Below are 17,705 nucleotides of genomic sequence, written 5' to 3' on the forward strand. Positions count from 1 at the left end.
CCAACAAATGTTAAAGGCTGAAATCAATGTTTATATGGAGACTAACTGGTCCTCAGTATCCTCTGTGGGTGTGGCTTGGGAGGCACTTAAGGCAGTTCTTAGGGGTCAGATCAAACAGTATGCCTCATTCATTAAAAAATCCAAAGCACGAGAACTTATGGAGTTGGAAGGAAATATTAAAAGTGCAGGGGCAGAGCTGAAGCGCTGTATGTCAGCTGATGGCCTCAGAGAATTGACCTGATTGAAATACTGATATAATACTATTTTGTCGTGGAAGGTTGAGTTTTGGTTATTTAGGGCAAGACAGTCATACTTTGAGTTGGGGGACAAAGCAGGGAAGAGAGAGTCTTTTTATTACCATTTCCTCAGTGAAATCTGCTGGTGGTGAAATTTTTATCTTGGCCATTGATATTAATAATGCTTTTAAAGGATTCTATCTTGATATAGTGCCACATCTTCGTCTACGGATGAAGATATTAGGAATTTTGTGGAACCATTAGAACTCCCTAAACTGATGATTGAACAAAACAATTCTCTTGATTCTGAGATAAACTTGGAGGAGCTTGGCGAGGTAATTAAGGCCTTACCTACAGGCAAGGCTCCGGGGCCAGATGGCTTTGCCACTGAATTTTTTCGATCTTATGCTACAGAACTGGCTCCACTTTTGTTAGAAGTTTATACAGAAACATTAAAGAATGGAAAGCTCCTGCCAACCATGACGCAAGCCCAGATCAGTCTGATTCTTAAAAAAGACAAAGAATTCCTGGTCAAAGAATTTCCTGATCCAGCTAGACGTAAAAATATTGTCAAAAATTTTGGCTAACCGATTAACATCTCTTATACATATAGATCAGGTGGGGTTTATTCGGGGCCGCAGCTCTTCTGACAACATTAGGCATCTCATCAATATTATGTGATCAATGGTGATTGATCAGACTCCGGTCATGGCCATCTCATTTTGACACTGAAAAGGCGTTTGATATGGTAGAATGGGATTATCTTTTTAAGAATTTGGGAATATATACGGTTCGGGAATACTTTTATTGGATGGATTAAGTTACTTTATAGACACCCTGTGGCGGTACAAATAAATGGATTAATTTCAGATTATTTTACTCTGAATAGGGGCACCCGGCAGGGTTGCCCTTTTTTCCCATTATTGTTCTGTCTTGCCCTGGAACCATTAGCAGCCACGATAAGAAAGGAGGAGGATTTTCCAGGGGTGATGGCGGGAGGTGTGGCGCATAAGCTTTTGCTTTACGCAGATGATATTTTATTATTCGTCTCCGACTCCACTAGATCTATGCCTTGCCTCCACAGAATTATTAATTCCTTTTCTAAATTCTCAGGATATAGAGTCAATTGGTCTAAATCCGAAGCTTTGGTTCTGACAGCGTATTGCCCAGTAATGACTTTCCAGCCGGGCGCCTTCCAGTGGCCCAAACAGGGCAATAAGTATTTGGGCATTTTATTCCCAGCAAATTTGTCTGATTTAGTTAAAGTTAACTTTGATCACTTAATAAAAAGGTTTTCAAGCGATGTGGGCAGGTGGGCTTCATTACATTTATCTATGATTGGGAAGGTTAATGTTACTAAAATGAATTGCATTCCAAAATTTAACTACCTGCTACAATCTCTCCCTGTAGATGTCCCCCTCTCTTAATTCAAGCAATTCGATAGCATAGCGAAGACCTTCATTTGGAATGGTAAGCGTCCTAGATTACATTTTAATAAGTTACAAGGGGCCGACTGACAAAGTGGGGCTAGGCCTACCCAAGATTTTGTTTTATTATTATGCATTCAGTCTCAGACATTTGGCTCATTGGTCGCTTCCACCTGAGAGAGCCCCTCCCTGGTTTTCTATTGAACAGGAAGTTCTTGCCCCTATTTTGTCATTGCAAAGCCTTTCTATCAAACTAATCGGACAAGTTAAGTTACACCCCGTTATCTCGCATTTGCACTCGGTAGTGTTTAATTGGACATTTATTTAAATGTTGCCTCAAGCATATGGCTGAACCCAAAATTATGTATTGATAAGTCACCTTTCTGCTGGTCAGAGTGGATTGTGAGGGGGGTTTTCTACACTCGGTGACCTATATGAGAGTTGAGATCTTTTGAAAATTTGGTTCAACATTTTGTGATTCCCAGATCTCAGTTCTATAGGCATATACAGCTGCGCCACCTGCTCTGTACTGTTTTGGGGAGTAGCATACACCCCCCAAAGCAGCAGATACTCTGGGAGTGGTGATTACTGCTTTTGGAAAAGGTCATGAGGCATCAGTGTATTACTCCCTGTTAATTCAGAGTCTAGGGGACGGAGCTGTTCTATCAAGAGATTATGGGAGATAGATTTAAACTTGGTATTGGAGGGATTAGGCTAGAATTCTAAAAAATGTCAAATCTGTATCTAGTGATGCAAGGGTTTGCCTTATGCAATTTAAGATTTTAAATAGATTCTATTGGACCCCCTCTAGATTTTATAGGCTTGGTCTTAAAGACACACCCACCTGCTGGCAATGCCAATTGGAGGATGGAGGCACAACGTCATGGTTACTTGCGTAACCTCCATTCCCTGATGGAGGGAATGAGACGTTGTGTCGATGTAGTGACACTAGGGGTCACTCTTGGGAGCCTGAGACACCTCTGGTCTTTGATAAAAGGCCAATGAAAATTGGCGAGTGGTATTTGCATGCCACTCCCCCAGACATACAGGTATAAAAGGAGCTGGTATGCAACCACTCATTCAGGATTTATGCTGAGGAGCCGAGACAAGGTCTGGCCATTTCAGCGGGTAGTTCAGCGTTGTGGCAGGAGGGACACAACATCTCGTTCCCTCCATCAGGGAACGGAGGTTATGCAAGTAACCATGACATTCCCTGTCAGTCACTCACTCGACACTGTGTCGATGTAGTGACACTAGGGATCCCTATACAAAACACCACAACTGGCTGAACTGTATTATGTGAACTGGCGGTGTGTGACGGGCAGACCACTGTGTGCCTCGTAGCCAGCACACCGGGTCGACACGTAACCTCCCCCAACATAGTTATGAGTGTCGAAAGTCCCTTTAGGGACAAGTTGACTACCCAAAAGACAGAGACAGGCTAACCCAGTCGAGGGTCTTTTCCCCTTCTTTTTTTCCACTCCCTAAAAAAGAAGGGGGATTATCTGACTGGGCTGCCAGGTCTAGTCACGGGGTGTCCCTCCCACCTCGCCCAAAGGGGGGGGGATATTTAAGTGGTCTTGCCGACCATGTGGAGAGTCCTCAAGGTAGATTCTGCCCAACGGGGGAGGAGTTACTACAAACATGGTGACTGGGGCAGAGGGGCTCTGCCCAAGGAAGACACAGTTTGCCAACAGGGAAATGAATTAGTGGAAGATATACATTGCATGGGGTTTGCCTTACAGGGAACCACTACATACGGAGCACCTACCCCAGAACAGGGCTCTTAGTTAGCACGTGTACTGGGCCGGCAGTGAGTCTCTCCAAAAACTTGACTGCCACAGGGCTCGGAGGAAGTCAACCAGGGAACATATTTTGTGAACACTACTGGGAATTAATGGCGCACGTCTTCAGCTCAAAAGAGGTGGAAGGCGCTATGTGCAAGCGATACACCCGGCCGGCTATCCCGGGCTTATCTGCTTGTATTGCGTGCCACTACCTGGGACGAAACCGGTTCCACCCAGAGGTTGTAGAACCTTGCAAAGTGTTGGGTGTTGCCCAGCCCACTGCTCTGCAAATGTCTGTTAGAGAGGCACCCCTGGCCAGGGCCCAGGAGGCCACTACACCCCTGGTAGAATGGGCTCATAGCCTTACTGAGGGCAGCATGTCCTGGACGTGATATGCCATAGCTATGGCGTCAGTGAGCCAGTGGGCGATCCTCTGCTTGGAGACAGTGCTTCCTTTCCGCTGTGCACCAAAGCAGACAACGTGCTGCTCAGAGATTCTAAAGCTCTGCGTGCAGTCCAAATAGATACGTAAACCATGCACCGAACACAGGAACGATAGGGCTGGGCCTGCCTCCTCCTGGGGCAGCGCTCGCAGGTTCACCACCTGATCCCTAAAAGGGGTCGTGGGAACCTTGGGCACATAGCCCGGTAGGGTTCTCAGGATCATGTGAGAGTAGCCTGGACCGAACTCCAGGCACGTTTCGCTGACAGAGAATGCTTGCAGGTCTCCTACCCTCTTGATGGAAGTGGGCGCAGTCAGGAGGGCAGTCTTCAAGGAGAGTGCCTTAAGCTCAGCTGACTGCAAAGGCTCAAAGGGGGCTCTCTGTAGACCCTGAAGAACTACAGAGAGGTCCCATGAGGGAACGAGGTGCGGTCTGGAGGGATTCAGCCTCCTGGCGCCTCTCAGGAACCTGATGATCAGGTCGTGCATCCCTAAGGACTTACCGTTGACTGCATTGTGGTGTGCTGCTATGGCGGCAACGTACACCTTCAAGGTGGAAGGGGACAGCCGCCCTTCCAACCTCTCCTGCAGGAAGGAAAGCACTGATCCGACTGTGCATCTCTGGGGGTCTTCCCGTCGGGAAGAACACCACTTAGCGAACAGACACCACTTAAAGGCATACAGCCTGTGACTGGGCAATCGTCCCCAAAGGGAGAAGCCCAGCTGAGGCTTCTGCGTCCAACTGGACGAGCCCGCTCTCCAATGCTGCGCTCGAGAGCTCATCACTTTCACGGGCTCCGAATAAGAGGTTGAACTCGCCGTGAGACTAGCCGGCGGACTCATCCGGAAGCCCGATCGGGGCAAACGAGCGTGCTGGGGAATGGGAGGTCTGCGGGGGGATACCTGGCAGAGGCGGTCCCATTGGGGTCCCCAAATCACCCCCAGTGCTAGCCACGCTGTCCTCATTCCCGTGGGTAAAAGGACCGAGGTGGGGAGCCTCTGGGGTGGCTTGCTTTCTTACGAAGGCGAGCCGCAACCGCATCGTTGCCATGGACATGTCCTCGCAATGAGTACATGACCATCCACGAATGCTGTCTCTGCGTGAGCAGTGCCCAGACATGAAAGACAGTGACCGTGACCATCAGAAGGCAAGAGATAACGAGCGCAACTAGGAATAACACACAAAGGCATCTTTAAAAAGACGCGTCTTTAAAAAGACGTTCCGTGTGTGCCACTCTTTTAGAGAAATATACTCTTTTAGAGAAATATACTCTTATTTCTGCCAAAGTGCCCAGGGGCATTCTCTGCAGTGCACCAGTGCAGAGGAGGGAGAAGCCGCTGAAATGCGCCATCAGATCCAGCAGAGGTAAATGAACAGTCGTGGGAATTCAGCTCAGTGAGCATGACCGTTCGGCACCGAAGAGAAAATCTGAATGAGTGGTTGCAAACCAGCTCCTTTTATACCTGTATGTCCGGGGGAGTGGCATGCAAATACCACTCGCCAATTTTCATTGGCCTTTTATCAAAGACCAGAGGTGTCTCAGGCTCCCAAGAGTGACCCCTAGTGTCACTACATCGACACAGTGTCGAGTGAGTGACAGATAGGAACCCATGATTTTTGGGGGTGTGTTAAGATCCAGGTTTTTGGTTTAGGGTTCAGAGTTTTGTATGTGATGTCTTGGGCACTCAGGTTTCGTTTTGCCCCAGACTCTGTATTTTGTGAGATGGGATGGTCATCAATGTGGGGAATAAACATGTGGAGGATTGGGTCCTAACCAGTGTTATGGTCTCCAGACAGGTGATTTTGAGGGGTTGGAAGTCGGCTGGAGTGCCCCCATTTCAGGAGTGGTGCTCGGAGATGGGGAGGGTGGCGGCTCTCGAAGAAGGGTCATATAGAAGAATGGGGAATTTGGATTTGTATGTTGGGAAATGGGGCAGATACTTGGAAGGTTCTCAGGGTGGACCAGTGGAGAGAGAGGGGTAGTTGTTGATGTGTGTGATTTTTATATATTTTTTTCTTTGTTTTGTTTTTGTTTGTTTTTTCTTTCTTTTGTATGTGCTCATGTGTGACCACAGGGGTGTTTGTTGAGGGTCGGGGTGGGCTTGGGGATGGGGAGGAGGAGGGGTGGTAGTGGGAGTTAAATGGTGATTTCATGTATTTATGTTTTGCTTTTCTGTGTTCATATAAAACATTTTAATCATAAAAAACAAGATGAGGATGATGAGCTTTGCATACCAGCAGCACACACATTGGCTCATTCGTGTCTCAGGGTGTGGAAATGAGGGCACATTTTACAGTTATTTATCTTGTATTGTGCATCTTCGTTTTTAGGCCTTGTTCCAGTAGCTACAGTTTCCAGTGTACTTTTTGATTCATAATGAGGTTGTATGAATGAAGTTGACTCAGGTTGCATAGCTAAGTGGAAGAAGAATGAGGTGTGGTCCCAGGGCATTCTCTGTATCAATCTATTGGCCCTAAAAGATAAAGCCAACAGGATTGGTTTGTTTAAAGAAGCTAATTCTTGGTGTTTTCCTCACCTTAACATGTGAGAATGAGGTCTCATGGCGTAAGTACAACAGTTCTGTGCAGGGTTATGTCAAGCGAACCATGTGCCATTTGTATCACTACAAGGAAAACTACAATTATATAAGCAACTGTAACTACACAAAGTGTGTGAACTTGAAAAAGGTAACTAATTTTAATTATATTTTACTAGTTTTGTTTGTTCCTTGGGAATTAAACCCATGAGCTTGGCAATGCCAGCAACATGCTCTACCAGTTGAGCTACAGGAACCCTCACACACTAGTCACAAAAAGTGCTCTGAACATACATTCATGACTGTTGCAATATCCTGACAAATGACCATCAGACTGACCCTATTTAGAGATACTGGGAACACTTTAACTGATCCATCTTAAAGTCCTGTCTGAGCTGGGACAAAAGTGGTTTTGCAACATCAATCTTCTAAAAGGGATTTGTTTTCATTCTGGAGTCTCTTATCTTAACATCAGCCAGATCATTTTAGGAACAAGGAAGATATGAAAACAAGGAGGAGGGCTTTTGTTTGTTCACAATTATTGTGATTATCACTATCCAGACCATGTTGTTGAACACTAATGAGGTCATTCTGCATGCAGAAGCCCCATGCTATACTGGGTATAATGTGATATTATATCCAGCCCCTCTGCTTTGTCTGCAGGCCTATGGGGAGAGGGTTAGGTTCTGAAAGATTGTTTGTTTAGTCACCACGTATAAATTGATCAGTGCTTTGGTTGCACTGTTCAGTCCTCAAGGGTTTCACCCAGATAATGGCTCAAGACTCCCTTCAAAATGTAAGTATAATTGGACATAGTATACATATTCTTGCTAAATGGTGCTTTATTCTGATATGGGATGTCTTCTATTAATTTGATAGAAGAACGTTTACTCCAAGTGCAGTTGGTTTGATAGATAAGAGGTGTTATTTATATTCTTTTAATTAAATAGGACAATTTGTAATTTGACAGTAACAGTTTTACTTACAATGAGCCTCACGTAATTGCAGCAGAACAAATGTCTATGTATATAAACCATCAGGGTTGGGGAGTAACGGAATACATGTAACGGGAAATCGTATTTAAAATACAAAATATAAGTAACTGTATTCCACTACAGTTACAATTTAAATCATTGGTATTTAGAATACAGTTACATTCAAAAAGTATTTTGATTACCGAAGAGATTACTTTGCATTTTATTGTCATTTGTTTAATTTCATATTTAGTCCTTTCAGATGGAAAACATTTATACATATAAATGATGCGATCCAAAGTGCATTTGAACAGCGGTGAAACACCTTCTTATGATGTGTTACATTCATATGAGCAGACAGAGAAGTAAGTTTGAAGTAAGTTTGGAGCAGAAGAAATAGAAATAAGCCTTGTGTAAATTGTCAGCTTTACGCTAAGCTAAAATGCTATTTCTAGCCATTTTACATGCACATGTTACCAGGCACGATCATATTTTTTTATCAAGAAAATTCACGTTGGATCATAATTTCTTTTTTTCTAGTAAGACCTTTGATATTAGGGCAAAACTCATATTCTTGATAATAATTTTTGTATTGTTTTCCTGTAAAAATATCTAAAAATCCTTAAAACAAGATCAGTTTGATTCATCTTGTTTTAGAAGCAACACTGCATAAGATATTTCGGTTTTTCAGAAAATGTATTTTGTCTTAATATACTGGCAGAGTTTTTTATAGTCAAAACAAGTGAAAAAATCTACCAATGCTGAAGAAGTAATCCAAAGTATTTAGAATACATTACTGACCTTGAGTAATCTAATGGAATATGTTACAAATGTCATTTTACAGCATGTATTCTGTAATCTGTAGTGGAATACATTTCAAAAGTAACCCTCCAAACCCTGTAAACCATACATCATCCAATGTGGCAATTAACAAGAATGGTATTACAAAACAATTCACACCGACATTCATTTTGCTCAAGTTTCATGAATAAGAGCATCCAAAGCAGTAAAAAAAAATATATTTATGTTGTATCCCTGAGAATTATTAACCAGGGGTCAGGAACTCTGTTTCTGGGGAGCCATTTGTACTGTAGCTCAAAGATTTAAGGTGGGCCACAGGGCCGTACAGTTGGCACTAAAAAAAATAACCATGGTATTAGCAATGTGTGTGTGTGTGTGTTTTATTTTTGGATATGGTACCATGGTAATACCATGGTATTCTTTAAAGCATCTTGAAGTACTATGTAAATATCATGGTACAAGAACCATTCAGTACAGTATATACCAGAGATATTCATTTAAAGTTCCAAGAGGTTCGATCTTCCTTCCCAGCAAAGATTCAGACAATCATAACTTACATGATTTTAGTAGTCAAAATGGCTTGCACAGCTATTAAATACAAGTAATGTGCATTTTCTGAAATTTCCTTCTTGTTGTAAATTTCAAAGTTGGCAGAAATAGTTTTCTGTAAAAGAAAGAAACAATAAATCCTAAATGGTCTCTTAAGAACTGCTACTTTATCCAGTATATACCAGCACACAGTTGCAAAAAATACCTTAAGTTAAGAAACTTAAGGTATATTAGTTATAATATAATATAATATAATATAATATAATATAATATAAGTATATTTTCACTTAGGGTTTTCTTAACTTACTGTAAGTGGCTGCAGGGCCTTAACTATAATCATGGGGGCCTAGAGACACAGTCTAAGCAGTGAGGTCTGAGAGATGCTCTCCAGAGATAATAAAAGATTTCATTTGAGTTTATCAAGTGAATGCACTTTGATATGAATATTAAAAGAAGATCAACTGTTGGTTTTGAAGTTAAAAGAGCAGTGCAGTATTTGAGCTTAAGTGTATTTAAAGACATTGTTCAGACACTATATTTTTACATTTAGATAATGTATGGGGCATACAGGAGGTCTTGTGGCTGAGGAAAGATGCTGTATGGGGCATCCCTGGAGAGTAAAAATAGAAATATGTGAGTCTTGATTAACCATTTTTATATTCTCCTTAATGTAAGGATATACCAACAACAAACGAAAAGACAATTTATACCACAACGGTGCAACATAATGTTTGCTGTATAATAATGGAAGCATTTTTTTCTCATTATAAACAGCTGACAACTCTATACTAACTCTATATGCCTATTAGTAATTTTAAAGGGTTGGTTTTCTTTCCATGTTATTCCATCACTGAATTAATTTCACAAAATATTACAAACTTTCCATTTGTTTTTTATGAAAGACTGGTAACATGCTGCATAAAAATGCAAAATTTACTAGGGACAAATGATTATATTAGTCTGGGTGGTCTGGCTTAACTTGTCCTGTCACAAACCTTGTTTTCCTGTCTCAGCTGAACCGTCAGAGTCGGACTGGCTGTCAGACAAATGAAGATACTTTCAATTTGCTTCATTCACGTTTTCTACAGTGTGTTTTAGCAAAAGATCCTGGTATCATCTTTATTGCTGCTTGTTGTGTGTCTCCGCTATGGCCTATTGTTGTTGAAATAACCATGTCAACAACTCCCTAATCACATTATTATGAGGAAGAGAGGTACCTGTAGCGCAGTGAGTGACAAAGGGCATAAATGAATCAGGTTTGGTGCTAAAGAAACAAAAATATTCAAGGATATACATTATAACCCTAAAAGCCCAGACAGGGGCGGGTTTATGATTTCTGTGGCCCCAAGCAAAACTGGGGCCCCTTTTTGAAAATGTTTGCTTAAAAAATTACAAAAAATTAAATCATAATTTTAAATTCATCCTATCAGCCATTGTAGCCAAGTACATTCAAAATGTTTAATGAAATAAAAATCTAGTTAAAGATAATTAATGCATGTTTTCCAGTTTTTCCACAATACAGTGATAAAAAAGCAATATTTACCTACATCTATTTTTACAAAACACTTTCTTTTTTTTTTTTTTTATGAACAGGGTGTTCAAAACCTACTACTTCACTCACTAACATTTTGAATTCAGTTGTTATTTATTATTATTATTATAACCCAACAATTATTTATTGTTATCCAGTTTGTCATTATAATATGAAAGAGTATTATTATTATTATTATTATTATTATTTAAGAATTTGTTGTATACAATAGTGATATATTTCTGTCTTATTTACTTTCACCTGGAGCTTTTATTGTAACACTGCAGTGTATTGTTCACCAAGTTGCAAAAGGCTGTATTTTATGTAAGCATCGTAGGCAACATTAGTAACAGTACTGTAACAGTAAACATACAAGGCACGGCGGCCCCTCAGCACTCTTAAGAACACATACACACACACACACAAAAAATAATTGCTGTTTATCGAGTGCTGAAACTTTGCTTGGTGCAGAACAATCTGGAATAATGTTAAACATTGTAACAGTCACCTCTTTACAACCTGAACTTGTTCAGAATGTTAAATATTTGTGACACCTGCACTAAAAACAATCTAGACGTTTCTAGACGATTGAAACAGAACGCAGGTGTCTCAACATGCGTTTTTGAGACCTGAAGTTCTTTTTAACTTGACACAGTGTCGAAAAATGTGCTGGTCCTGCGGGTCCATGTCACCCCTCAAGCGTTTCTTGCTGAGCTTTCCTACTTTCCCAGACATCAGCACCCCCCCCAGCTCAGATACGGAAGCCATGCAAAACATGAAGTACTATGGCTCCCCAGAAACAGGGTTCCTGACCTCTAGACATTGTGAAATACAATGTTGAACTTATTGCTTATGATCGAGTATGTTCTTAAGAGTTACAGCTGCTCGGCTGAAATGCTTCGTTGCGTTCACCTCTCATTTCATTTTCCTATCTCTCTTAATTTTGTTTCTCAGATGATAAGGATAATTGTGGGACTGGTTGTCTCATCTGCCCTCTCATCGGGAATGATCATTGATGGAAAGGGGATCCCAGGGCCTCCACCTCCTGGCTCACCTGACAGTCCCATTCCTCCTTTCGATTATTTTGATGGCTCTGCTGTGCATAATAACATACCTACATATGCCTATGATAATTACCCTGTGCCAAAAGGAGGCAATCCCATAGCCAGAGATGGCCAGGTGATGCCATACGATGACTCATTGAATGGGTACCCTATGCCCATGTTACCAATCCCACCTGACAGATATCCCCTGCCACCAAAACCTTTGGCGGGGAACACTACTCAAGGATCTCGTGTGTTGCCTACCAGACAACAACCAGACTTATCATACTGTGACATGCTCCTTGAAGAACTAGTGCCTCCACCTGTGGATCAAATACCCTGGTTCTGTGTTTGTTCCCAATGTAAAGGGGGTAAAAGAGGCCCAAAGGGAGACAAGGGAGAAATAGGGCAGCCAGGTTATTAATATGCCCTAATTCTCAGACACTGTTCATCTGGAACCTGCATCTTTCTAGTCTCAGTAATGATATGGCAGTAATTACGCAATACCTTCTCTTTTGTTTCCATATCTTAGGTCCTCCCGATAGTCCGGGAGTAAGAGGCTTGACAGGTTTTCAAGGTCACCCAGGAATTATTGGTCATCCGGGACCAAAAGGTAAATACAGACACTCCACTTCTATTCTGAAGTCTGATGAAATCAACTGTTGCGGATAATCCATTCACTTGACTTTGGTGATTTATAGCAACACAAATTTGGAATGAATACAGATGATAAGGAGAGCATTGCCAATAATGCTTCCATTTTTCCTTATGAAAGGTCAAAATGGTGATTTTGGTGAAAAAGGATATCAGGGTTCATTGGGGTATACAGGACCTAAAGGAGAGTCAGGTGTCAAGGGTGAGTTAACATTCTCAGCAAATTCCAGCCTGGTCTCATAGAATCGCAAAATATTTTTACATGGCTAGTTGTACATATCGCAGGCGTTTCCTGGTGAAATAAACACTACAGTCTCTAAAACAACAATTACTTTTATTTACACAAATCATGAGTAAAACGGCACATTATCAATTCATCAGATATGATCAGTTATTATCAGTTCAAGCACTTTTCGCACTGTTATGATATAAATCATTTTGACTATAAAAAGGTGGATGACTTGTAAAGAGATACATTTTCACATTTGCATTACATAACCAACTACATTTACAAGCTTATTCAGATGCGATCAAGTTGAGCGGCAGCTCAAATCATAGAGCATTGCACTTGCAGCACGTAGGACCGGGGTACTTCTCCTAAAGAGCATGCAATTCAACACATGAGCCAAAATTTTTATAAAGCACCAGAATATCATATGGTTACAAAATCATCCAGGTGGATGCTGCACACTGGTGGTGATTGAGTCCCCTTTTCACTATGTAAAGCACTTTGAGTGTAATGTCAGAAAAAGCGCTAGTGTAACATTTATTCATACTTTATCAATTATCTCACATTTGCTTTTACGACAATATCCGTTAGATTTAGGTCTAAGGTTTAGGTTAGGGATGTAGGTTTTGTTTTTTTAAAACTCTGTAGACCATTAATAACCTCATCTGTTTGGGTGAACATTTAGCACACAGTGGACATTTCACACCAGAACTGCTGCGAAATGTGTAATGAACCACATAATGTCATTTTGCAAAAATATTGCTAGTTACATAATTTTCATGAGATCAGGCTAGCAAATTCAGTATAAAAAATACAAACAAGCAAGATCATCAAGGCCTTGTTCAGACAGGCTGTAAAAATCAGATTTTTTTTGTTTGCCTATCTGCATGAAATCTCTTTGGCTTTTTGTAGTTCGAACAGGAAAAACACATGAAATTTTTTTTTCACAAGTTCAATCGAAAGCAACTTTGTAGGTGGTTTGAAATCCAATTTTAAATAATTCTAATTGTGTCTCAGTCTGAGCGGTTAGCATGGATTTCGTGTGTTTTTTAATCTTCATTCACGAGATGTGCTAAGGTGCGATAACCCATGGTAGTTGCAAGCCACCACAATGCAATAGCCATGCGATTCTCAGTACAGTAGGTATTGAATGTCTTAAGTGCTTGTCTTTAAGGGAGTGTAAAAGACCACAAAGCATGTCAGATGTTTCCCTTTGCATGCTCTTCACTGGTCTTTATCCCTTACTTAACTGTTACAAGCAGTGACAGCAGTGAATAACATTGCATATGCCACCCTTTCTCATTTTTGCGCTGTTGTCTGCAATGAATGTGTTCAGATTTGGGTAGTGCTCTCATAAAAAACATAATCAATGGTGAAAAATCCATTGCAAAATCTCACATATGGTAAACCTAAAGTATGTAAGTTTGAGTCATTAATATGACAACCAACTTGGACATGCTAGCAAAAGCGACAGTTGTTTGAACAGAAAAAATTAGATTTGGCCACAAATAACTTGAGGATTTCAGAAAAAAAAAAAAAAAAAAATTCCCTGCAATGTTAACAAAACCTAAATCTTCTGGCTCAGGTGATAAAGGAGACCATGGTGTGGATGGGAATCCAGGACAGCAGGGACCACCTGGTGAACCAGGAGGGTGCCCAGTAATTTGTTTCTCCATCCAGGGACCTCCAGGAGAAGTTGGCCCACCTGGGATTACAGGGGGAAGAGGACTTCCAGGGTTGGGAGGAACTCCCGGGCCGAAGGGCCAGAAAGGGGATCTTGGGGATAGTGGTCCACCTGGAGCTCCAGGTTTAGATGGCCAGAAAGGAAATCAGGGAGAAATGGGTGAATGCCATTGCAAGGATGGGCTAAAAGGTGCAAATGGCACAATCGGGCTTCCAGGACCAAAAGGTAGTAATGGGTACACTGGCCATGAAGGTGCAGCAGGGGTAAATGGAGTCAAAGGGCAAAAAGGTGATATTGGTGAAATCGGTCTTCCTGGCCCTTGCTCTCCAGCAATCCAGTCCACTTTTTTAGCTGCATTAAGCAGCAGTTACCCACTGCCAGATGTTCCAGTTCCTTTCATTAATGTTATTTACAACAGAGGGTTTAACTTCGACCCCTTCAGAGGCATCTACAGGGCTCCGGTTAATGGCACCTATGTCATCAGCTACCACTTGGCTGTCTCCAGCAAACTGCTCAGAGTGGGGCTCTTTCACAACTTCACACCTATCGTGAAAAGTACAGGAGCAACAAATCTTGGTACAGTGTCTCAACAGGTGGTTCTGCACCTTGTCATGGGTGATGAAGTATGGCTACAGGTGAAGGATGTTAATTCCAATGGTTTGTATACCAACACTGAGTGCAGCAATACCTTCACTGGCTTCCTGCTCTACCCAGACAGCTGTGATATGCCAATGTCACGTGACTTACCAGAGCCTATAAGCGGAACCTACAGCTGGGGTGAAATAGAGGAGCTCACCACTGTTGCCCCAGATGTCCAGCACTAACACCCCTCCCTAAAACATGAAAACAGACAAAACACAAAACTCCAGATGTAGTGCCTTTAAAAAATTCTAAATCTTGTTAAGGGGTTTCCTGAGGTGAATTGAAAAGACTCAAAAGTGGAATAAATTGTCATTCTTAAAGGGATAGTTCACCCAAAAATGAAAGTTCTCTCATCATTTACTCACCATAATGCCATCCCAGATGTGTATGACTTTCTTTCTTCTGCTGAACACAAGTGAAGATTTTTAGAAGAATATTATAGCTCTGTAGGTCCATACAATGCAAGTGAATGGTGGCCAAAAATTGTTAAGCTCCAAAAGGACATAAAGACAGAGAATGAGTTATCCGTAAGATTCCAGTGGTTAAATCCATATCTTTGGAATTGCTATAATAAGTGTGGGAAAGAAACAGCTCAATATTTAAGTCCTTTTTTTACTATCAATCTCCACTTTAACTTTAACATTCTTCTTTTGTTTTTGGTGATTTGCATTTTTCATGCATATCATCACCTACTGAGAAGGGAGAACAATTTATGGTAAAAACAGACTTAAATATTGATCTGTGTCTCACCCACACTAATCATATTGCTTCTGAAGATATAGATTGAACCACTGGAGTCTTATGGATTACTTTTATGCTGTATTTATGTGCATTTTTTGAGCTTCAAAATGTTAGTCCCCATTCACTGGCATTTTATGGACCTGGAGAGCTGAAATATTCTTCTAAAAATCTGAAAGTCATACACATCAAGGATGGCATGAGGGTGAGTAAATGATGAGAGAATTTTCATTTTTGGTTGAACTATCCCTTTAATGTTCAGATGTTTAGAGGGAGACAACTTAAATGTTGTTAATTCAAGCCAAAGGCATCTCATTATTAGTTTCATACATACTATACAGTTAAAGCTAATGGTTTGTGTATTGCTAATATCCATGATTCTTTATGAAGTTCCTTATTAATGCTTTGCATACCTTTTTAAGACATTATTTTAACTAATGTGATTCACTCACAATTGAGCAATCACTTACATATTTTCAAGTCCTGCAGAAGCTGGGATTGGCTCCAGCAATACCCACGACCCTACATAGGACAAGCGGCTATAGAAGATAGATGGATAGATGGAAGTCCTGCAGTAAAAGCATAAAATTTAAGCTTTTGAAAGTTTTAAGCTCCTACTTCATGTCCATGTAGTGCACAAATCACTTCAGTGAGTGAACATTGTACTCTCTGGCAGAGCCAGTAAATATGTGATTTATATGAGAGCAGTGATTGTGCTACCTTATTTTATCAACATTTTGTTGTGAAAAGTGAATATATCTTTTCTATATTCACTTTTCCATGTGAACTGATAGGACAAGTCATGTAGGCATAGTGAATTATGTAGATTGATGTATGACAGTTAAATGTATGCAGATTGTTTTGTTAGCCATGCATCAGTAGATGCCTCTTTTTTGTTTTTACTTTAAATTAACAAGTATAATTTTAACAATTATTAAGAATGATTAAAATTATAATATTTATATTAAGTTCCGTTTTTGTAAAGCATGATTGACAAAGAATTAAATCATGTGCTTTATCTTCAAGGTAGAGAGAAGTATGATATAATAATAGCTAATTTCTGTATCAGCTGAGCTGCATTTGATAACTACAAGCTAGATAACTAAAGGTGGTCAGTATGAGTGCAAGAGTCGTAAATAAGCAACATGTAGTTTAAAAAAAAAATATATATAGTTATTGTTAAAGATATATATACACTGCCTGGCCAAAAAAAAAAAAGAGTAGTCATTTGGATTTAAATAACAAATACTTAAAAGCCAATGATTGGATTATTATTGCAGTGATTAATATGTTTCAGCTGGCAACAATTCTTTTAACCCTAACTGATGCAGTGGGTAGCTTCTCATTTCTTAAACAACCATGTTGAAAGACGTATCCCGTGGTCGTGGGAAAGATGTTACTGTGTTTCAGAAGGGGCAAATTATTGGTCTGCATCAAGCAAAGAAAACAACTAAGGAGATTCCTGAAATCACTGAAATTGGGTTAAGAACTGTCCAACACATTATTAAAACCTGGAAGGATAGTGGTGAACCATCAGCTTTGCGGAAGAAATGTGGTAGGAAAAAAATCTTGAATGATCATGATCGGAGATCACTAAAATGCTTGAAGTCACATCATAAAAAATCGACAGTAGAACTCACGGCTATGTTTAATAGTGAAAGTAAGAGCATTTCCACACACACAATGTGACGAGAATTTACAGGACTGGGACTAAACTGCTGTGTGGCCACAAGAAAGCCACTTGTTAGTGAGGCTAATCGGAAAAAAAAAACAACTTCAATTTGCTAGGGAGCATAAAGATTGGACTGTGGAGCAATGGAAAAAGGTCATGTGGTCTGTTGAGTCCAGATTTACCCTATTCTAAAGTGATGGGCACGTCAGGGTAAGAAGGGAAGCACATGAAGCGATGCACCCGTCATGCATAGTGCCCACTGTACAAGCCTCTTGAGGCAGAGTTATGATCTGAGGTTGCTTCAATTGGTCAGGTCTAGGCTCAGCAATGTTATGCGGCAATAAAATGAAGTCAGCTGACTACCTGAATCTACTGAATGACCAAGTTATTCGAAACAATGCCACGACGAATGTGTGCCATAATCAAAGCTAAAGGCAGTCCAACGAAAAATTGTTTTTTTTTGGCCAGGCAGTATATTAAAAGATTTCTTCTTGATCATTGTATTTAGAGAAATAAATATATGATGATTATAGAATTCTACTAACTGACAATCAACTGAGAAACTGTGATACAGTATATACAAATCATTTTTTTGATCACTAACAAAAGTATCAATTCAGTGATTTTGGTCTGTTTTGAACTCCATCTGCTTTAAATAAATGTGGATTCAAATATTGTTGTCCTTTGACCTTGATGAGTGTGTCATGCTGAAATTCATGTGAATGCATTTGGAAAACTGAACCAGTGTCAGAAATGTG

At 40.6% G+C, this 17,705-nt stretch overlaps 1 protein-coding gene across 1 annotated transcript; it reads left to right on the plus strand.

Moving 5' to 3' along the window:
* The first annotated feature begins 7,092 nt into the window (after positions 1-7,092).
* On the plus strand, positions 7,093-16,886 carry LOC127442797 (complement C1q and tumor necrosis factor-related protein 9B-like). Its single transcript, XM_051700993.1, has 5 exons — positions 7,093-7,226; positions 11,240-11,744; positions 11,861-11,941; positions 12,104-12,184; positions 13,797-16,886. Exons 1-5 carry the CDS (start codon positions 7,203-7,205, stop codon positions 14,717-14,719), a joined length of 1,614 nt encoding a protein of 537 aa, XP_051556953.1. The 5' UTR covers positions 7,093-7,202; the 3' UTR covers positions 14,720-16,886.
* Positions 16,887-17,705: the final 819 nt, after the last annotated feature.

This window comes from Myxocyprinus asiaticus, chromosome 6 (genome assembly GCF_019703515.2).
Source record: "Myxocyprinus asiaticus isolate MX2 ecotype Aquarium Trade chromosome 6, UBuf_Myxa_2, whole genome shotgun sequence".
In the NCBI taxonomy this organism is placed as follows: Eukaryota; Metazoa; Chordata; class Actinopteri; order Cypriniformes; family Catostomidae; genus Myxocyprinus; species Myxocyprinus asiaticus.

Bases quoted from the DNA above. Each gene is read 5' to 3' on its own strand.
- LOC127442797 (XM_051700993.1), top strand. From the start codon at position 7,203: ATGGCTCAAGACTCCCTTCAAAAT. The intron at 7,227-11,239 runs GTAAGTATAATT...TTTGTTTCTCAG, and splicing joins CTCAAGACTCCCTTCAAAAT to ATGATAAGGATAATTGTGGG. The intron at 11,942-12,103 runs GTAAATACAGAC...TCCTTATGAAAG, and splicing joins TGGTCATCCGGGACCAAAAG to GTCAAAATGGTGATTTTGGT.